At 44.9% G+C, this 23,265-nt stretch overlaps 1 protein-coding gene across 2 annotated transcripts; it reads right to left on the reverse strand.

Moving 5' to 3' along the window:
- Positions 1–1,672: 1,672 nt before the first annotated feature.
- SMAP2 (small ArfGAP2) lies at positions 1,673–22,835 on the reverse strand. 2 transcript variants are annotated; one of them, XM_044286693.1, is made up of 10 exons: positions 22,693–22,835; positions 15,945–16,078; positions 15,778–15,863; positions 13,050–13,128; positions 11,671–11,745; positions 10,124–10,205; positions 9,262–9,368; positions 8,418–8,580; positions 7,901–8,217; positions 1,673–7,783 (listed from the first exon to the last, which is right to left on the reverse strand). In XM_044286693.1, the coding sequence occupies exons 1-10, from the start codon at positions 22,793–22,795 to the stop codon at positions 7,667–7,669; spliced, it is 1,263 nt and encodes a 420-aa protein (XP_044142628.1). In that variant the 5' UTR covers positions 22,796–22,835; the 3' UTR covers positions 1,673–7,666. The 2 variants fall into 2 exon arrangements, with proteins under 2 accessions (XP_044142628.1, XP_044142627.1); XM_044286692.1 differs by having other exon boundaries at positions 11,662–11,745.
- Between the last annotated feature and the right edge of the window lie 430 nt (positions 22,836–23,265).

The following is a 23,265-nucleotide window of genomic DNA, read 5'->3' on the forward strand; positions in this document are numbered from 1 at the left end:
CCGTTAAGGGCAGCTGAACTTCCTCTTTAACTACTTTCCTAATATCTTCAAGCAGGCTGGAAGATTCGGATTTAACAACACTGGATGTACATTATTTACACAGGGGTTTAGATCCTGTGTTAGACAGTCGTTTACAGCAGATACCACATTTCCTAGTTTTTTTTGTAATAGTAGCCAAATCCTTTTCTCCCTGAAAAGGTAAGGGAGGAACGGATGAGCAGACCAAACCAGCAATACATAACATGTGCCTGAGAGCAGGCTACTCACAGTCCCTGGGTTTGATGCAGGCTCGGTTTCAGAGCCCGGCCTGAGGGGGGTACTCAGCTTGACCCCCGACTGCTTCCAGGGGCGCACCTCGAAAAGAGGAAGTCGCGCTATGCAGGGTGCCATTCTACAGGACCTGTGGCACATGTTTATGATGTCAGGACGCTTGCTCCGCCTCCGGCATCTGACGTCACCAGCCTGCCGGAAGGAACGTGTCTTCTTTTCCCCTCTGCATTAAGCCCTCCTAGGTCGCCGCAGAGGGAATCTTCGCAGGGGGGCATACCGCTTATGCGCCCGAGCCCAGGCCTAACCGGAGGGAGAGCTGCCCTGCAGATCCAACCTCGGCCTGAAGGAAGAAGATCCAGGTGAGCCCGTTAGAGCTCCATGTACCTCTCCAGCTTCCTATCCTGATGGGACAGGAAAAACACTGGCGATGTAGGGAGGGGGTGGGGTTTTTAACCTCTGTTTTTCCTGTCCAATCAGAAGAAAGTCAATCTCAGGACTTGGTGTCATGGAGACGACAGGGGAAATGGGACATACATTGCCCATTGTCTTTCGGCATATTATTGTATATGTATACTTACCTGGGGAAGGCTCCAGTACCTTAATTATATCATAGAACATCCTGCCGAAGCGCTCTGGATTTGGCATTGCCGGTTATTTAAATGCTCCCCGGCAGCATTGACTATGATGGGGTCTGGCAGAGATCTGGCCACTACCAAGCAAATATGCCAGGATTCGGCAATACGATAACCGCTGCAATATTACCTACATTCCCTTGATTTCTGTCATGTCCCCAGCGGCATCCTCCTGCACTGGACAACAGCTGAACCAGTCACGTAACGGCGCAGAAGACGATGTGACCAGATTTTACACTGTAGTAAATGTCACACATTTTTGTGGGCATTTATAATTTATTTTTGTTTTAAGCACAGAAAAAGCAGAGGTTAATGAATAGATGGCACATTTTACAGAATCTTTTTCCATGTTCAGCTCCTTCTGCTCTATAACATGCTACCTGCAGATTGCACTGCATTTTCATGTTGACAGGTTCTCTCTAAAGTGAATTTGTCTCCGGATTCATGCTACCCTAAGGGCGGCATAAACTGGTGACAAATACCCTCAGCAAAATGCTGAGCCACTTGTATGAACGCTCCAACCACTTTGAAAAAAAAATCTGCATTGAATAGCTGCAGCACAAGCTGAGCACTGGAGCTGTTCAAATACAGAATCCTCATATTCATGAGCTCCCAGCTCCCTCTGGAGATATTCAATACAGATTGGTCAATTTACGTAAGTGACCCAGCATATGCTGTCCTTATTCAGGGCACCATAAACCTGGTCACAGATTCCCTCTGAAATTAATGCAAAAACAAAAAAAAACATAAAAAACAAAAAACACACAACCGCCATTTCAATGTTTAATGACCATTTTTTTTATTTGGAATGTACATATACACAGATGTGTAGCTGCCTCTGTATATGATATCCTCCTTCAAATGAACAAGAATCAAATACACAAGAAACAAATTTCCTTTACAATCAGTTACAAAAAAAAAAATTATAATAGAAACATTTGTAAAGTATAAATTCAGACTGATAGAAAATAATGTTCTATACCTTCAAGACTATCTGCATTAGATATGTTTATAACTTAAATGCTCATTGTAAGATAGGTTAAATTAAAATTTCCTTTAACTCATTGCCAGAAGAAAACAACTCTGACAAGTTACACACACAAACAAAACAAAAAAAAAAAAAAACACAAAGTTAGCAAAATATAAACATGTTAAAGCTACAGAAAAAAAACAATATAAACATATGTTAAAGCTACAGAAAGTGCAAATATTTCACATTCGTAATATGGAATTTTTTTCCCAGCACATATGGTAAATGGAGACCTTTTGTTTGAAGAATTTGGTTCAGCTGATTAGCGAAAAATACACTACAAAAACGGTAATCATCTAGAGGCCTGACATGCTAAAAACCCTGCTTTTCCTGGGAAACCAACATGCAAACAGCCAACTATCAGTCTATCCTACAAGGACATAACGCCTGCAAGTCTTGTAGTCCGCTTCAAAAAAGAAAAGAAAAAAAAAAAAGTCACATATGCACCATGTGGTTTTGGAACAAGTTACAGGACAAGGTGTGCCAGGGACCTTTGGGCCACGTAATGGCTCATACAAATCGACCCTAGGTGTGTCTAGCCCCAGTTACATTCACTGCTAGTTTTGTTCAAGACGACCAGTTCTGCACATAGGGGTTCACTAAAAAATATAAAAACCTTGTATTTCTAACAACCTACGCAGGTACTCAAGGGTGCAACTTTACCAAGCTGTCATACACTTCTGCTCTTCGAAATCGCACAGAGGTATTGTATAGGAGTGTCTTTGTGCTGCCCATCTATGGATATTGGCAAAAATCCCATTGATTTAAGAGGGTTTTTCTGGAAACAGGCAGAAACTGAAGTATCCCATTGATTTAAAAGGGTTCTCCGGGATTCCTATATTAATGACCTATCCTCAAGAACGGTTATCAATATCTGATCGGTGGGGGTTCAACACCCAGCATCCCTGCAGATCAGCTGTTTGAAGAACCCTTGGTGTTCAAAGGAACACTACAGCCTCTTTAAGCAGCCGATTGTGCCTGGAGTCGGACCCCTACCGATCAGTTATTGATGACCTGTCCTCAGGAAAGCCCCTTCAATAATTAGGGAGTCCTTCAGTATTCTTAGATGGGAACCTGTCCACTTGTTAGTCGTGTACAGGTGGACGTGTTTTCGTTTTATAGAACTTTCTCCTTTATTTGTTGCTGCGTGTAGCCAGTCCATGAGCCAGAAATCCGGCATATTCATGAGCTGTTGGCCCCTGCCGCTGATTTACAGATTTGTCCCAAATACTGTGCATAGGGAGAGATCTGTCAATCAGGTAGCACAGCATCGGATAAACTGTAAATTGTACAAGATTAAAAAGCATGTGTGTCACTAAGAAAGGGGTTGACAGGCTCCATTTGAGAATGGATTCACACAGGTTTTCAAAAGAGAAAAGTACAAGTCCTTCATATACACTTTTTTTCTTTTCTTTTTTTATACCAATTTGGGTAAAAAAAAAAAGAAAAGCAGCATCAAAAACTGCATGTGTGAAGGTAGCCTAACAATATTTCTTCTCCTTAAAGGGTTCAAAGCAGTGTCTCAAATGTTTGGGTCACAGTAATAGCATTTCCCAACATATCTGAGCACAAAGTACTAAATTCTTCAAGAAACATTTAGGGTACACGCACACGTTAAGGATTCATGTGCGGAGAATCTGCACTGAAATCTGCAGGTGTTCACAGGGAAATCTGTGCGGTCAATCCGCATCAATTGGTGCGGATTTTCCGCATGCAGATTTTACTAAGTGAATGAAGAAAATCCGGTCAGGAAAAATAAAATAAATTGACATGCTGCATCCGCATCGTGTGCATTGAGAATATCAAATTCTCATTGCATTTAGCCTAAGGACGTTTTCCGGTAATACAAACGTATCCCGTATGCACAAGCTAGGGGATAAATATCTCATCAGTGAAGGTCCAAAAACTGTGACACCCATTGAACATGGGTCCTGCTCACCCGAATGGATTGGCAAGTCGAGCATGCGAGCTGCCACTCTCTATGAGACTGCCAGAGATAGCCGATTACACCTATTTTCAGAAGTCCCATAGACACTGTGGATAGGAGTTAAGTATGTATTGTTGGAAAACCTCTTTAAATATAGGAGAGGTTTAGATGTGTGTATGAAGAAGGGAACATATGCAATATGAGCACACACGTCAAATCAACTAAAGCCAGTTTTACACTGCCTTTTGTAGTCTGGGAAAAACAGTCCATGTGATGGCGGCATTTCCAGAACAGACGAGGGATAGTGATCTGTAATGCCCTGGGTTCCAGCCCGATTACAGCTCCACTGTCCTGTACTCAAATGATGCTGTGAGAGTGGCACAGTAGACCCAGGGTCAGGCTGGAACTCATAGCGCCATAGATCACTAGAATGCAGCGAGGTTAGGTCTGCAAGGCTGTTGCATGGACTATTATTCTCAGACTGCACAAGGCCATCTGAAACCAGCCTAAAGCTTTACAGGTCTACAAGGATAATCTCTAAAGCAGAATAAAAGAATAAAAAAGCCAGCCCATGCACACACCCTTTCAGTTCAATGACAGTGTGCTGGAATGTGCAGATTCAGGGGTTAACCAGGATTACAAATGTATGACTGCTTTTATGCAAAAACAGTGCCACCCCTGTCCACAGGCTGTGTCGGATACTGCCCCTCAGATCTACTGAAGTAAATAGAGCTGACATGCAATACCCCATACAGCCTGTGGGCAGGGGTGGTGCAGTTTCTGGAAATAGCCATGTTTTCTTTTTCTTTTTTTAACCTCGAAAACCCCTTTAAGCCATCAGAAAGGAGGAAAATATGCTAGTGCACGGCAGCCCACATAGCCTTAAAACATAAGTGTATGACATCACTCTAGAATATATAAAAGAATATAAAAACTAAATAAAACAAGATGTCAGTGCATATGGCTATAAAATGTTCTGAACATAGAGAATGGCTGTGTGCAAACAGATTATGTGTCGCAAGCTAATGTATCATTTTCCTAAGCAGGCAAACCATCACGTCATTTGCGAATACATATTCTTAAGGCAGACATTTCTCTTCGTAAATATAATCATGTCAACACATCCATAAAACATATGGCAAGTAATGTGCAAGTATGATGTGTAAAATGTGACAAGGTTTGCCATTAGGGGACAAACATGAAAGCTTCCCGAAGGAATGGATATGAACAGCACCAGATTCCATTAAAACACTACAAACAGAGAAACACAATGGCAATAAAAGTCTAAAGGCTAGTTTCACACTAGCGCCAGGGGAGTCCATCAAGCTGTTCTGGCGGATGAACAGCCTGTCGGATCCATCCTGCCGCTAGTTCACGTGCACCCCCGGACTACCGCTCCGTCCCCATTGACTATAATGGGAGCGAAGTTTCGGTGGCAGAACGGCAGTGCACGGCGAGAGGCAGCCGGACTAAAAGTACTGCATGTCGTAGTTTTAGTCTGGCTGCATCTTGCCGTGCGCTACCAAGCTGCCTCCGGAACTCCGCCCCCATTATAGTCAATGGAGACAGAGCTGCAGTTCGGGGGCACATGTGAACTAGCGGCAGGATGGATCAGAGAGGCTGTTCACCCGACGGAACAGCCTGCCGGACTCCCCTGCCGCTAATGTGAAAGTACCCTAACAATTAGGCCTGACCCGTAGAGGATACAAACCTACATAACAATTTCTCCCACATGTTCTTATAATCTGATAAAACATGGCCCATGCACTAATGGATGCACTGTGAAGGTCTACAAGTACTAGTCAAGTGTACGCCAATATGAGATTTTGACACTCCAGTCCCTGCCATCAAAGAAATCATCCTTGTACACTGCACACCAGCAGAATGGTTAAAATAATTTTAGGGAATGTAGCACAATGGGGGTAGTTATAAAAGTGGAGCAAGTTTCTGTATGTCCTTATAAGACTATTCAGCAAACTATATCAATGCCATGTGCTAAGGGGGGTATAACAGGTATTCCACACTGGATATATATTGTAACATTACAGGAAATAAATGACACATAATATAAAATATACAACTTTTAAAGCGGTTATACAATTCTAAAAAAAAGCCCTCCACCAGAGTCCCCACTTCTCCCCGTGCACGGATTAAAACATCCAGCTTGGGGGGAGGGGAGATTGGGGGAGCAGCCAATGGCGAGCCTCCCTAGCATTGCAGGTGACACTAGGGAGGCTCATCCCAGTCTTACATTGGCTGCTCCCCTCCGAAACCGGGTGTTTTCATCCATGCACGAGGAGAAACCGCAGTGGTGGTGCGGGGACCAGGAGTGGCGCAGGGACCCGGGTAAATATATTCAGCGTGGGGGCCCAGCATATGGGGCAGGGGGCATTTTTGGGGGATTGGATAACCCCTTTAAATCTATTTTCCAAGCAATGTTATCTATATAATTGGCGACGGTAACATTGGCGTCAGCAGATTTATACTTATGAAGTTGGCTGACCTGTTACATGTGCACTTGGCAGCTGAAGGCATCTGTGCTGGTCCCATGTCCATATGTGTCCACATTACTGAGATATATGATTTTTTAATATATGCAAGTGAGCCTCTAGGATCAACGGGGGCATTACTGTTACACCTAGGGCCTCTCGGCAACTGCTGCGCGCTTTGCACTTTGATAGACAAGGTCAGGCCTGATACTTTCACTGCCTGGTCTTGTCAAAGTGCAGAGGGCACGGCAGTTGCCGAGAGAGCAGAGCCTCGAGGTGTAATGGCAATGCTCTTGTTGCTCCTAGATGCTCACTTGTATATATTAAAATTGAATCTCTTAGCAATGTGGGCACGTATGAACAGATGTCTTCTGCTGTCAAATGCACATGTAACAGCCAGTTTCATCCATACAAATCTGCTGACAGATGCCTTTTAAAAAGAAGTTGTCCCATATGGCATACCCTGTGCATATACCAAAAATGTCCAGATGGGACAAGCCCCTTAACTAGGTTAAATTTAGATTAGGGCGAGCCTACGCCGCCACTATATATTCCAAAAATGTAAATGCAGGATTCGGCACATAACTGAGATGAGCAGCACTGAACAAACTCCACCGAGTATAATGGAGTCTGCAGAGTTTCCTTTTGGGATCCTGTTTTTCTGGAGGTCAAAAAAAATATTCTGCATGCAGGACTTTTTTTGTCCTGTCTTTTTGATGAAACTTGTAACGGAGCCACCAATGCAGGTGTGAACAAGCCTTAAATTTGCATTTACCTACTTTCATTACTCCACTTTCAAAGAAACCCTCACTTATGAAACAGTTAAAAGTTAGATATGGAGAAAAGAATAAGCCTTCCCACCCATTTCACAACTATGGCTACCATGCTATTCCAGTTGCTGCACAGAGGTGAGATACATAGTGGCTGCAGACCTGAAGAGGCTTGCTGGTGTGGATTGGAACACAGGTCTCTCCAGTCATGTGCCCATTTGTATTTAGCTGGTAGCAGCACACATAACTGGACCCATCTCTTGTTGCCGGAATAACCATATCCTTGATGTGGTTCTTCACGTTATGAAGCTCATCTACAAGTCTAACTGTAGACAATTCTCAGAAATTCTAAAATATACCGGTAACAGTAGCTTTAAAGGACCAGGGTGTCCCTGTAAAAGTATGGGAAAGACTGACTGCAATATAAGTAGGATGAACCTTAGAAAGACTTAGGTGAAAGAAGATGCTCATTTACCACCCGAAAAAGACCAGCTTGGCTGGAAAAGTGAGGGGAGCAAGAGTTCACTGGGAAATGAGTTTCTTTATTTTCATTTCCACATTGGTGTGCTGAGGCTCTGGTTAGGTCCCTGGTTAGCTGTAGGCTGTCCATATCCCGCCATGCCTCCTACACCAAAAAAGGTCATCCCTGCCATCTGTTGGGACACCTAAAAAAAAAAAATATGAAATAATATTATTAATAATAATATGGAGACAATAATAAAATACTTTGAGACAGCGCACAAGAAAGTTATATTATACAGAACATGTCCCATAAATTTTACCTGAGTGACATTCCACTGTAATTGCTGTCCGGGTTGCATGCCATACATTGGTTGAGCAACAGCACCCATGCCAGTTACGTAGCCTGCATGTTGCCCCATCATTCCATTTGGGACACCCATGACTGCTGCTTGCATTCCACCGACATATCCTGCTGGAACAGCCATAGGGGCAACTACACCTGGGTGTGCTGGTTGAGTCATGATTCCTAATGGTGACGCCATCATACCACCCATAACACCACTAGAAGACGGAACTGCTGGAAAGCCAGTGTAAGCACTTGGGTATGGCATCTGAGCTGGTGCCATGAAAAGAGCTCCTGCAGAGTAAATAAAAAGAAAGGTCTAAACTAATTAAGGGAAATAAGAATTATGACAGTTTTGTCAAGTACAAGCGTTCTTAAGGTAGTGCTCACTCTCAATAATGGGCGAGCCTGCACCAGTGAACAAGTAGGGAACAATCAGAACCCTACTGATTAGAAAAGCATCACAAAGAGTGCTTAACTTCTCAAATTCAGACCTTGAGCTGGAATCTGGGGATTCTGAGGCCCATACAGAGAAAGGATTGAGTCCTTTGAGAGTTGCTTCTTTGTTCCTTCTTCTGCTTTCCCACCAGATTCTGGAAACAAGTTAAGGTTCTCTGGGACAGATCCTGAGCCAGTGACTGGCATGGAGCTGACAGTCTGTTGGAACAACAACCAGAAAAGCAGGGCTCAGATTTTGCTCCATAAAGGGAGTCTGTCAGCAGATTTGACCATGCAGAACTGCTGACTGCACTAGGAAGAGGGCGAGGAGAGCAGTACAAATATACCTTTGGTGGAGCTTTTATCATCAGGAGTAGTGTGAATATGAACTTTTATTATGCAGGTGCACTGGAGGCAGGACTTGACTAAAGTGCTGCCTGCCATGAGATTCTTAACCCCCCCCCTGCTCTGAGTGACATCTGTAGTGGTCTCCTGGTTGGATGCATCAGTTGTGACTCAAAGCAGAGGGGCTATGAAGCAGCTCAATGAAGAGAGCACTTCGCATAAAGCTCCACTGCCAAGACACTTACAGGAGCAGTACTCCGGATGATAAAAGCTCCACAAAAGCTACATTTGCACTCCCCAGTCCCTACCCACTGCTGTCAGCAGGCTTACATGATCAGAACTGCTTACAGACCCCCTTTAAAATAACGCATGCTGAAAACAGTATGTTTAAAATCATAAGAGGCGGCCTGTGGACTTCATATATCCACATACAGAGCCAGTTGCCCAAATACACTCAAACTTGGACGTCATTGTCTTTCGACCATTTAGCTGGGCTCTGCTAACACAACATATAAGCCACCTACATTAGACAATACATCACATGACTTTGTTTACCTGGTTGGTCTTTGAGCTGGTCAAGCAAGTGGAGCCAAAAAGATCTAGTTCTTTTTCCAAGCTGGTATTTGACTTTCCATTGGGAACAGTAGTGGCCACTGGTGCATCTGAAGATAATAAGAAAAGCTAAGTACAGGAGTCTAGTTGTGCTAAAATACACAGTAACAACCACCTAGCACATGCAGTCCTTTTCCTGGTGGCCCATTAATAGATATGACTGGAACCGATCATAAAGAAAAGAGCCAACTGTCAGCTATTATCCTAATACTTCAGATTTTACACACTCAGTGTGACAATGGATAATTATATTACAGGCTACACAAATGTTCAAAACTAAAAAACATTAGCATTAAAGAAATATTATATATATATATATATATATATATATATATATATATATATATATATATATATATAGAAAAGGTTAGGCAGCACTCCTTCACATGCAGAGATGGTTGTGCGGTGCCCGCGGTGGTCCCTCGATACAGGACGGATAAATAATAAAGAAAGTCCGCAGCACTCCTTGAAGTAAAAAATGTGCAGTTTATTCACACATGTCAAAAAATAGACTGAGTAGTCTATTTTTTGACGTGTGAATAAACTGCACATTTTTTTACTTCAAGGAGTGCTGCGGAATTATATATACACACACAACTATGAGCCAGATGACTGATAACCCCTGTTACTTCTGCAAAGGGAAAATTGAGACCTTTTTGGTCTGCTTGGCCCAGAAGGACTTTTGTATATGGCCAGTAGAAGGATCTCAATTGGAAGAGCCTCCTCTATTATATCCATATGGCCCAACAGATATAAGGAAAGGAGTTGTCTATAGCAAAACAAAGCAAATAAAAAGCAGTCTTACCAAGGCCTAGGAGGTCCATGACAGGCTCTGCTGTTCTTTGTGGAGAGCTTTTAGCAAGATGAGAGTCATCTTTTTTAGGAGGCTGAAGAAAACAAAGTTCGTTTTTTTATTTTTAAGTCAGGTGTATTGACCTATATAGATAGCTGACATACCACTGTCACATAATTTCACAATAGTAAATTATAGACAAAACTGCAAATGTTTCAAAGACAAAGGTGAAATTTCTAAGGTCACGGAGACATATCAAACGTTTTGACCAGTGGGGGTCTGAATGCTGAGAAACCCCACCGATTTCTAGAACGAGAAGAGAGAAGCGCTCACATAGCTTGTCTCTCCTTCCTGCAGAAAACGTGCTAAAAGAAGGCAATGACAGAGCCTTTTTTTCCTTGTTCTAGTGATCAGTGGGGGTCTCAGCATTCAGACCCCCCCCCCCCACCAATCAAAACCTATGATATGTCGTTATGACACATCAAAAGTTTTTTCAAAGCGCAGGTAAACTTTAAAAAAGTCTAGTTACTGGACATGTGTATCCTAAAAGGGTTGGCCCACCTGGGACATTGATGGCCTATCGCTAGGATAAGCCATCAATCTCAGATAGGTGTTGGTACCACCTCAGGGACATGGACCTATATCCAAAATGGGGCCCTTCAAGTGAATGGAGAGCAGCTGAACATGTGCGACCACCCTTTGTTCACTTGGCTATTTCTGGCAGTCCCAGAGCAGCAAATGGAGCAGCGGCTGCACTTGCGTGGTGTGTTCTCCCTTCACTGCTATTGGACGTCCAAAAACAGCCGAGCGTGCTAAGTTAGCTATTTTCAGAACTTCTATAGTGATGAATGGAGAGCACACTGTGCAGGCACAGGAGAACCATTCAATAGAGATACAAGCAGGTGCCAGAATGGGAACCCACACCTTTATTACACTAATGGCATATCCTAGCGATATGCCATCACTGTCCCAGATGGGCCAACTCCTTTAATGTTCTGCAAACAATTTTAGGAGAGAATGGGAATTTTGAACAACTTTCCAACTTTGACCATTCAAGTCAATCTGCCAGTGGTGAAAGGTGATTCCAAGAAATATGACACATGACTGCTGAGGTCAGTGATCGGCTGCAGCAGTCATTCACTGGCAGCTTATAAACAAAGACTGGCTGGCGGTCACTGGAGCATCTGCAATTCAACGGGGCGGGGGGGGGGGGGGAGCATGAAGATGCAAGTAAAAAAAAATCGTAAAAAAATAAAAAAAATTATAAATCAGACAACCCCTTTATTCTAGGCAATAAATAATTCACAATAAAAGTCTCAGAAGCAAAACAGTGTGATTTGTACTGCTGTGGAACTAATGACTGACCACTATCTAACCTAGACCTTTTCGTATACTGAATTATTACCTGTGTGAGATGAGGACCAATTGTACAATCATAACAGCTCCTCTTGGAATGAAGTGACATCCCTCCCTGGACCGCCCTTTTAATATAACATGGCTGATAGGCTGTTATTACAGATTTAATTATAGGTCATTAACAGATAACTTACCAACTTTACCTTCTCAAATATGACCGGCTCCGATTTGATTTCTGGTGCAGATTCAGATTTCTTCCACTTAGTTTCTCTCTCTTTCTGTTAAAGACAAAGGGAGATTTGTCATGAGGGAAGATTTGCAGAAGTCTGTGTTATGTCATTTGAGCCAAATTTGTGAAATATCAGACTTCTGTCTTGAGAGGTCTAAGCTTAGCTTGTTATTGGGGCAAAATTGCGACAATATTTGCAACTTTTTAAAACGTTGCAGTTGATTGAGACTTTCCAAAACTGGAGTGGTGAAAAATGCTAATGCAAATAAGCCCAAAAATTCACAAAGCCCTATATTGTGACTTTTTGAAGCCAGAGGTCTGGAGTGCAGGACTTGATAAATTTCCCCCAAAGACCCAAAGTTTTATCAGCTAATGTCTATAATGTACAAGGAGAAGAAATCACTTTCATGCAAACAGATACACACACAATATAATCTTTACAATGTTATTTCAACCTGTCCACGTACATGTGGCAGTGTACGCAGCCATTGTCATGAGGGCGGCAGCTATCGACTATTTTTGTAATCGAGTAATCTATTGATTAATCCAACAATTAATTGAGTACTCTAATTTAAAAAAAATCCAGTTAAAAGAACGTTTTTCTTTATAAAAACTCAGCAGCACCCCCAGTGCCATCAGCTTGCCCCCGCAGTGCCAACAGCTCTCCCTCCTAGCCATGCTCCCAGCGCCAGTACTTAGCTTTGCTGTAGGGGGCGCCGCTCCACAGCTCCTCCATCCACTGCCGTCACACAGCGTCGGGTCATAGTGTGCGCTTATGTGCACTATGACCTGATGATGCGTCAGGATACAGTGCAGCGCGGTACGGGCCGGCGGTTGACCACTGATGCAAAAAATTTGCAGAGGATTTTTGTTTGGTCGAATTACTCGATTCAATCGAGTAATCGTTTCAGTCCTAATTGTCATTCTTAAAGGGGGTGTCTGAAGATGAAAGACGCCGTTTGTTGCCACTTCCTTGCTCTAACAGATAAGGATGGAGGGTTCTGGAGCACATTTCACTATGCTCTCACAGGGCATTGGAGAACAGGTTTTGTAACAGACAGTCCTTTAAAGGGGCTGTCCACTTTCTGGTTACTGTTGATCAAAGTGTTTGTAAGAGGATTATATGGCAGTCAATATTGAAATTGTGCCATTTTCTATATTTCATAAGGTCTGTCTAATTGTCCATAAAATGGCTACTGATGGAGGGCCATGTGACCATGCAAATCACCTCCATGTGATGTCTCTCCTCCACCCAAATACACTGTACTTGCACTGTTGGGAGTTTGGTGAAGAAGCACAGCGAAATCTGCACAAAAGCAGCAAATAGAAAATCTATGAACATAAAATACTCACTCTAAACGCACTGATGTCTACACTGCGATCCATGTACTTCTTCTTTTCATATTTGTCTCTGATAAATGTTTCGACTGCTCTGTAGAAGCAAAATTAAGGAAGGAGGAAACTGCAACATGCTGAAAAGGTCTATAGATTAGCTCAATCAAGAAAACCCCCAATGCTAACTATGAACTATACAAACCACACCACTGGTAATATACCTTAGCTCCTTTTATTAGATGCTTCTCCTAGACTACAAATATATGCTTGTGGGTAAAAGGAAAAGTCACAGATCAACTATTATGGCCTTAATTTTATTCCTATTTTTTTACTGTGCTTTTAAAGGGGTCACCCCATTAAGATAAGTGTTTAACTCAGTCTTAGGCCTCCTGCACACGAACGTTGTGTGCATCCGTGGCCGTTGTGCCGTTTTCCGTTTTTTTTCACGGACCCATTGACTTTCAATGGGTCCGTGGAAAAATCGGAAAATGCACCGTTTGGCAGCCGCATCCGTGAGCCGTGTTTCCTGGCCGTGAAAAAAATATGACCTGTCCTATTTTTTTCACGGCCAACGGTTCACGGGCCCATTCAAGTCAATGGGTCCGTGAAAGAACACGGATGCACACAAGATTGGCATCCGTGTCCGTGATCCGTGGCCGTAGGTTAGTTTCATACAGACGGATCCGAAGATCCGTCTGCATAAAAGCTTTTTCAGAGCTGAGTTTTCACTTCGTGAAAACTCAGATCCGACAGTATATTCTAACACAGAAGCGTTCCCATGGTGATGGGACGCTTCTAGTTAGAATACACTACAAACTGTGTACAAGACTGCCCCCTGCTGCCTGGCAGCACCCGATCTCTTACAGGGGGATATGATAGTACAATTAACCCCTTCAGGTGCCGCACTATCATATCCCCCTGTAAGAGATCAGGGCTGCCAGGCAGCAGGGGGCAGACCCCCCCCCCCCCCCTCCCCAGTTTGAATATCATTGTGCGGCCCCCCCCCTCCCCTGTTGTTAACTCGTTGGTGGCCAGTGTGCGCACCCCCCTCCCTCCCTCCCTCTATTGTTTTAATACATTGGGGCCAGTGTGCGCGCGCCCCCAACCCCCCCCCTCCCTCCCTCTATTGTTTTAATACATTGGGGCCAGTGTGCGCACCCCCCAACCCCCCCCCCCCCCCCCCCTCCCTCCCTCTATTGTAATAATAGCATTGGGGCCAGTGTGAGCAGGGGGCAGTCATGTACACAGTTTTTTTGTATATTCTAACCTGAAGCGTCTCCATCACCATGGGAACGCCTCTGTGTTAGAATATACTGTCGGAAATGAGTTTCACGATGTAGCTCATATCCGACAGTATATTCTAACATAGAGGCGTTCCCATGGTGATGGGGACGCTACAAGTTAAAATATACCATCGGATTGGAGAAAACTCCAATCCGATGGTATAACAGAACTCCAGACTTTACATTGAAAGTCAATGGGGACGGATCCGTTTGAAATGGCACCATATTGTGTCAACATCAAACGGATCCGTCCCCATTGACTTGCATTGTAATTCAGGACGGATCCGTTTGGCTCCGCACGGCCAGGCGGACACCAAAATGACTTTTTTTTCATGTCCGTGGATCCTCCAAAAATCAAGGAAGACCCACGGACGGAAAAACGGTCACGGATCACGGACCTACGGACCCCGTTTTTGCGGACCGTGTAAAAAAACGTTCGTGTGCAGGAGGCCTTAATGGAATGGCAGTCATGCATGCTGCCGCTACATCCATGTGGCTGCGGGAGGTAGCTGTACTCGGCTATCTTCATCAGTTTTATAGAGATGAATGGAGTGGTGAACAAGTTGTCGTAACCAGACAACCACTGAATAGCTAATCCCGGGTTTGGCTCTGCTCTTGTTAAGTTTATGCATTGCCATCAGTGGTGGAAAAAAAAACACTCCTGACGACTAAGGCTACTTTCACTATAGCGTTTTCAATTCCGCTATTGAGATCCGTCATAGGATCCCAATAGCGGAAGAAAATGCTCCCGGTTTGCCCCCATTCATTGTCAATGGGGACAAAACGAAATGCACCAGAATGTATTCTGTCCGCGATAGGCACGCAACCAAACTGAACGGAATAACGCTGAAAGCAGTGTTTTTCTGTCCGTGATGTGGTGCCGAGCAAGACAGATCCGTCATGACACACAATGTAAGTCAATGGGGATGGATCAGTTTTCTCTGACACAATAGAAAACGGATGTGTCCCCTATTGACTTTCAATGGTGTTCATGCCGGATCTGTCTTAGCGTTTTTTTGCGGATCGGTCATGGATCGCCAAAAATGCTTCCGTTACAATACAACCGCATGCATCCGTCATGAACGGATCTGGTTGGATTATGTCTTATATAGCCATGACGGCTCCGTCATGAACACCATTGAAAGTCATTGTGTCAGAGAAAACGGATCCATCCCCATTGACTTACATTGTGTGTCAGGACGGATCTGCCTTGCTCCGCACCACATCGCGATAGGGACGCAACCAAACGGAATGGAATTCATTTTGGTGCATTCTGTTTCATTCAGTTCAGTTTTGTCAGATCTCAATAGCGGAATTGAAAACGCTAGTGTGAAAGTAGCCTAAAACATGAAAAAATAAAATGTGTCTCTTTTTTCGTCCCAATTAGAAAGGGTATTTCAATACACCAATGTGGAATAAAAAGTTTGGGTTTCCCCAAAAACAGGCTCATGCTGAAAGGATACTGGTCTGTTTGTGGTCGGATAAAACTATCCGGTAAGAATGCTTCGTACAGTCGTTTTGCTTTCCCATTTCCCATCTCTTCCATACACTGGAAAGAAAAAAAGGTTAACATATACAAAATGCCATTCAAGGGCCTGAGATTCCTCAAGACAAAAGAATCCCCCTGTACCTGTATCTGTTCCTGAGTCCACTGGTCCAGATTCACAGATTTCACACGTGAGATGTGGACTCCAAGGTTCCTGTGGACACCTGCACAGCGGATGCACACAAATACCCCAATATTCCAAGAGGCCCATCTTGGTCCTGGTGAGAGAAAAACATAAAAAAAAAAAAACAGAACGGATTATGCGACATGCACCATGCTCCAGAATGTCCCTTCATTTGACCAATTCCTCATTTGTCCCCATTTACATTGCATTTCATGCAGGAAGTGAGACATTGTGTGAGGACAGCACCGATAGCGGCTCCGGAAACTAAAGGGAAGGAAAGGAAGAGAAAGAAAAGCATCCACTTCAGCATAAATGATGTGCAGACGTATCACATTTCTAAAGCAGTCTGTCCTGGGGCTAGGTGTCAGGAAAGAGTCAATATTCCTGAGGCATATCCTGCATGTCCATCAGAATACATGGCTTGCAAAGGAAAGGTCACAGCTCTCAGTGGTGAGCTTCACATGACTTTCCAATTCTTGAGCACGCTTACTGCAATGACAGGCCAGATGTTAGAAGCACCGTCAATGACCGCTAGGTCTACAAAACGAAGAGGATCAGTTCTGAAATCAGATCCATAAGTTACAAAACGTATCATAGACCTGACTGAGCAAAAAAACCTGAATAGAGAGATCAGAGAGACTGGTTATCAGTGACATGCTGCTTGATAACCAAAGGCTTGTCCTTGGGGTTAACAGGTAGTCCATGCCCAGCATCCAGGCTGTCAGACATGGCCCAGCCGTTGTGCTCAAAGCTGGCCCAGCCTAGCTTGTGCTCAATAGCCGCCTGGCTGCAGTTCACAGACACTAGTTGAGGCTATAGTATTGGGGTCCAATCAGACGTCAACACTTTGGGTCCCGATCCATTCCGCAATGCATCCGCATTTCTGGTCTGGGGCTCCGCAAAAAAATAGAACATGTCCTATTCTTGTCCGCAGCGGCGGACAAGAATAGCGGACAAGAATAGGCATTTCTATTGGGGTGCCGTCCCCGTGTTTTGTGGATCCGCAAAACACTGCGGAGGTGTGAATGGACCCTTAAAGCGTTGTCCTATTAGGGGACACGGACATCACAGAGAGGACCCATCCCTCTAGGTGCTATGTCCAGCAGCTGTCCTGTCGATATCTGTCCATATTAGGGAGAGTTCACATCACTGATTCATATTCTGTTCTTCTGATCCGTCAGAAGAACTGAAAAATAAATATTGGATTACACTAACCGGTAATCGTTTTTCTTTAAGCCTATGACAGCACCCCTGGAGAGACCGCCTCCTCCTCCGGACAGGAACAAGAACTGCCTTTTAAAAGAGGGATCCTCCCCTCTACCACCAGCAGTCCTATCTCAAGAACTAAGAAACATAACATTCTCTAATCTATGTATACATAAATCCTTTTTTGGGAGGGGGGGGGGGGGGGGGGGGGGAAATGGGACTTAACCGGGTGCTGTCATAGGCTCAAAGAAAAACAATTACCGGTTAGTGTAAGCCAATATTTATTTTTCAGTTCTTCTGACGGATCAGAAGATCGGAATATGAATCGGTAAGTGTAATCTAATATTTCTCTTTCGCCTATGACAGCCCCCCTGGAGAATAGGCAAGAATCCTATCTAGGGCGGGACCACAGCCTGCAGCACCTTACGGCCAAAGGAAAGACCTTCATTAGAAGGTAGCCGTAGTCTATAGTGCCGAAAACAAGTATGAGGAGAACTCCAGGTAGCTGTCCTACAAGTCTGTTCTATAGAAGCTGAAGCTCTCTCTGCCCATGATGTGGAGACTGATCTTGTAGAGAGCCCCAAACCCCGAGGGCAGAACTACTCCCTTAGAAGAGTAAGCTAAGGACCCACCTAGCAATAGTCTGAGAAGAGGCAGCCAAACCCAAGGCAGCCAAGGAAGAAGCGGCCTCTCCTGGGGTGCTGTCATAGGCGAAAGAGAAAATGGATCTGGTGCATCAGTTGTGCACATTTGGCATCTGTTTGAGCCATGGTTGAACCAATGGAATACGCAAGGATGATATGTCCGGAATACACTGGTGTGAATAGCCCCTAAGAACATTCCTTATGCTCCCCTGCTGGATGTTAGAGAAGCTAGCTACTTCATAAAAGCGGGTTCTCTTCATGAATGCTCTACTAATAAATTTAGGTGCAGAACCTTCCGCCATAAGTGTGACCAAGAACTGCAGTAATGTAAATGCTATTCCTTCATCCTGGCTGGACATGTATGACGAGACAGACCACATGCTGAGAGTTTGCACTACAAGTTGTGCAGGAACTATACTAGAACTAGTAGTCCTTCCATGGATGAAGAAGACAACACCTAACTTGTTCATAGATAAGACAGCACTGCCCTGGGATCATTTCTCCACTACACCACAGTACTTTTAAGGCCACTTTGACCAGAGGGAGTTTTCCGTCCAGATGCGATGCGTGTACTGAACGCCTTGCATCCGTAAGAAATCCTGACCCATTCATTTCAACGGGTCTGTGCACATGAGCGTCGTTCATCACCGATCAATTCTGCATTCAGGTAACATCGCAGCATGTTCTATATTGTGCGTTTTTCATGCAGCCCTGGCTCTATAGAAGTCAATGGAGCTTGTGTGAAAAACAGAAGGCATCCGGATGTAATGCTTTTTTTCACTGATGATGATTTCTAGGAAATGTTGAGTGTTATTCTTCAGGTATTTTTCACGCACATGTAAAAACACATAAAAAACTGGTCGCGTACATGCAGAAAAAAACCCCAAAAAAAACAACCTAATTGCAGACAAAACCAATTCAACCCGTCTGCCAAACCATACGTTTTCCCCCTGAACATACCCTGTCTCCTTCCATATCGCTCATGTGAAATAAGCCTTAAAGGGGGTTTCTGGTTTCCTATACTGATGACCTATCCAGTATAGGGTATCAGATTGGAGGGGGTCCAACTCCTGGCAGGGATCAGCAGGGATCAGCTGTTTGAAGAGAAAGTAGTGCTAATGTGAGAGCTGTGTTCTCTTCACCATTTATCTGCTGGTCGTTCACAACAGCTCCTCCATCTGCTCCTTCGCACTGAAGTAAATGGGACGGAGGAGCTGTAATTGCATCTGCTTGCCGCTGCCATGTGAACGGTGAAGAGAACACAGCGCTCACATTAGCCCTGCGTTCTCTTCAATGCCCCATGACACACACGGCAGCAGCACTGACGCTAAGAAGTGAGTGCAGAAAAGATAGATTTTATATAGTTTGTACTCCACACCTACTGGTATGAAAAAGGTGGCACGGGTCAGAAGGAAGTTCCATATAATACTGTATGTACAGTACGGCAGTCATCTTCCTCTATTTCTTCCGTACAAGTGACGATATTACACAACATACTATACTTGCATCACTTGTTTTGAAAATCTAGAAATTGCATAACCACCCCGCAAAATAGATTTAAGTATGGAAATGAATTTAAGGGGTTTATACTGTATGTTGGGCCGGACAAATCTCATGAAAGCTATGCCATACCTGTGCGATTGAGCTCTGCTACATCTTAAAGGCACAGACCTATACCCAGTCTTACTTGCACAAGCCAGCTTCTGTGTATCGAAGCTGCTTCCTCATATTACAAGACTCCATTCACGCGTCCACAAAATTGGTCCACAATCGCAGACAAGAATAGGCATTTGTATGGGGTGCCGGCCGGGTGTATTGCGGATCCGCAATACACTACGGGCGTATGAATGGACCCTTATTTGCAGCCTGTCAGCGGTTGCTATTAGAAACTGCTCTGAGGATGGGCAGTCCCTGCACAAAATACATACCCCCAGGAGGGCAGTTTCAAAGGGGTATTCCCATCTTGTAAAGTGGTGGCTAAACGCTAGGATGTGCCATCACTTTATGATCCTCTGGGAAACCCCTCCAATCCTGTAGGTTGTAGCGCTGATTTAGCACCGCACCCCCTTCTACGGTTTCCCAGCACAAGCGGTGCTCCCGCTCATCCACTGTGTAGCGCTGCACAGAGCAGAGCACCATGTGCACAGTGAGGGGCCCGCAGAACTACAGTCCCTTTATGCTCTTTATCAGTGGGGGTCTCAGAGGTAGGATCCCCATCAATCAGAAAAAGATGGCATATCCTAGCAATATGCGTTCTGTTATGCCCTATCATTTTTGTATCACACACTTAATGATTGCTAGCTCCATGGCCAATTTTAGCCGGCTTGTATATTTTTATGTTTATTGTTCCTATTTCAAGGGGGCAGTCCATGCTCCAAGTGGCCTGACTGAATTTAAAGGTGCTGTCTAGCCTTTACCAAGTCATGCCCGACCCTCAGGATAGGTCATCACTAGCTGATTGGCAGGGGTCAAGCACCCCACACTGCTCGGTTGTAGCTCAGTCGCCGGAAGTCAGCGCCGGAACTACACAGCTCCGTCAGCCTTGTAGTGGAGGAAGCGCATTACAGCGCGGCTCCCATTTAAAGACAACCCCTTTAAAGTGGACCTACAGACATGTATAACCTCTGTAAAGGAGGATTCCTCAAATACAGATTTATTTTAACCTCTAAGCAGGTGAATATTATTAGATGACAGTATTAGAAGACGTAGCGTGCGTACAGAATAAATCTAGAAAGTGTCCAATATACTGAGCCGAAGGCAACTGCAACAAACAAGGACTGAAGCGTGTAAACATAGCTAGACAGTGAAATGGTTAATAAATTGTGCCCCGGAGTGCTTGCTGCCTGCAGCCGTGATACACAAGTTGTGTACAGCGTCAACACATCTCGCCCGACACTGTGGAGTCCGAGCTAATGACATCCGTGACTGAGGTTTTCTGAAGGACACTGCATGATCAAGGACTTCTCCTCCAATCCACGGGCGGTGAATCACCGGATGTATCATTTCCCAGCAAATGTGCTCCCTGTGGGATAATGCTGGTAAACCACGCTCTGATCTCTATGTTCTGTAAAGATCGTGACTGAGAGAACCATTTACCAGGGAGATATGGATTTTGTGTCACTCTCTATGTACAGAGGTGAGGACAAGGTGCCAGTCTAGATGGATCAAGTAGAGAGATCTGACAATATGGAAAACCCTAAAGGGTGTTTTAATGGAGTCACTGGTGATGCTGGGAGACGGGAAGCATAATCCTATCACAGTGAGAAGGAAGACATTAATTAGCATCCTTCATGGGTGGCACTGCTGGATCTCAGGAGGAGAATGGACATCTGACAATGTCACCAGCTGGGTGCAGTGCCAAAAGCCAAGCCGCTGCTAAGGGGCAAGGATCGATCAATGACTTTAGGTAGAGGGCAACAGGAGCTGCCATAGTCAATAAAATCCATGCCTGGCGCAGAGAGGATGAGGTTACGGAATCTGTTCAGCCTGGAGTGTGTATTCCAATGGTCTCCCACCTTTTCCAACAAAGGATGCTGGGATTTGTAGTTCTGCAGCAGCTGGAGAACCATAGGTAGGAAACCCCTGCTCTATACAGCATTACTAAGAGGTGTCCTGCTTCATCCTTTCTTCCACGCGCACCTCCACTGATGCCAAAATAAAGAAGCTCCTCCATCTCCATAGTTTCTGCTCATTACACCTTAAAGGGACACTGAAAGGCCAATAAGCATAATTAGCTGTACATATCCATGCACGGGTCTTTTAATGTGCATTAAAAACATATAAGTATAACCCCTGTCCACATTATGAATACAGCAAAATGATGTTTTATAACCTGAAGTAATCGCTTTTCTTTCTGCCCAAGGGGCGGCGTTTCAGCTTCTCTTGCGCCCAGCCAGCATCAGCCCAACAGCCGTTTTGAAGCGCTGCCCAGCTCATCAATATTCACTTAGCTGGGCGGCTTCTGCTGTCACAGACGTTCCGAGATCCGGCGCATGCCCAATAGAAAGCTATGGGTGCCGGGGGCATGCGCAGAAGCTGAAAGGGAGTCAGATGCCCATAGCTTTCTATTGGGCATGCGCCGGATCTCAGAAGGTCGGGGACAGCAGAAGCCGTCCAGCTAAGTGAATATTGATGAGCTGGGCGGCACTTCAAAATGGCGGTTGGGCTGAGCGCAAGTGAAGCTGAAACGCCGCCCCTTGGGCAGAAAGAAAAGCGATTACTTCATGTTATAAAACATCATTTTGCTGTATTCATAAGGTGGACAGGGGTTAGACTTACATGTTTTTAATGCACATTAGAAGACCTGTGCATACATATATACAGCTAATTATGCTTATTCGGCCTGTCAGTGTCCCTTTAAATATGCATGTGTGAATGGGCACTGAGATTAGTGTCACCTATAGGCAGGTGCCTCCCCCCATGACCACCAGACATAGTCCAGGTGGACACATGGACCAATGCATCACACTCCATAAAAAATCATGTCATGTCTTCTACATCTACAACCAACTCCCTCAACTTTCTCTGTCATTGGAAGAATCTAGTGGTACTACTCCTTGAGCCTGGACAAGAACCTTGAGATGTTCAGGGGTCTTCAGACCACTCACCCAATATGAGCTTTCAGTGGCCTGATGATCAGACTGCTTCATAGACAACAGATCCATCAGCCTCCCCTCTGGGCACAACGGAATACTGACTCCTAAATGGGTCACCAGACCTGACCGCAGAATGGAGATATATAGGTCCCCATCAGTGCCAGCACCTAGACCACACTGACGGGGCTCTAACCTGTCCGGGGCACACACTCCTGCTGGCCACCTGGGGTACATGAGGCAGTGACCGGTATTCGAAGCCATACCTTTAGAATGGCAGTCCGCGCAGAACTTGTTCTCTTCCCTCAGCAGCAGCTCAGAAAGCACGGCCTGGTACCGCTCCACGTCCCGAACAGACTTCCCGGTCATCTTCCCGGGAGACAGTAAGATGGCTTCCCCGTGCTGCGGCTCTCAGTTCCTGTTTCCGGGTCGCCTCCTACCGTCGCTTACGTCAATAGTTACGTCATTTAACCGCGCCCACTCTGTGCAAAAACCCTCCGCAGACAGCCAATCAGAGGGAGGGATGTTTACACCCACAAGGGAAAAAATTATGAATGGGCATTGACGTCACTTAGCAACCTGAGCGCAGGGTTGCAGCAGCGAGAACTGGGATGCTCCCTCACTGGCAGTAGCGCTGCTGTAGCTGGCGCAATGTCTGCTCTAGTGGGACGACGGGGGCCACAGTGAGGTTCACTGTGTGTCATTATCTAGAAGAGCTTATTATTACGTAATACGGCTCTTATATAACAGCGTCATATTGTACACACATCCCGGAATACGCCCACGCGGTAACTAGGTCCAGGCTCCACCCAGTATGGAGAAGGGCCTGCCTCTAGTCA

The sequence above is a fragment of the Bufo gargarizans genome, chromosome 3 (genome assembly GCF_014858855.1).
Source record: "Bufo gargarizans isolate SCDJY-AF-19 chromosome 3, ASM1485885v1, whole genome shotgun sequence".
Classification (NCBI taxonomy): domain Eukaryota; kingdom Metazoa; phylum Chordata; class Amphibia; order Anura; family Bufonidae; genus Bufo; species Bufo gargarizans.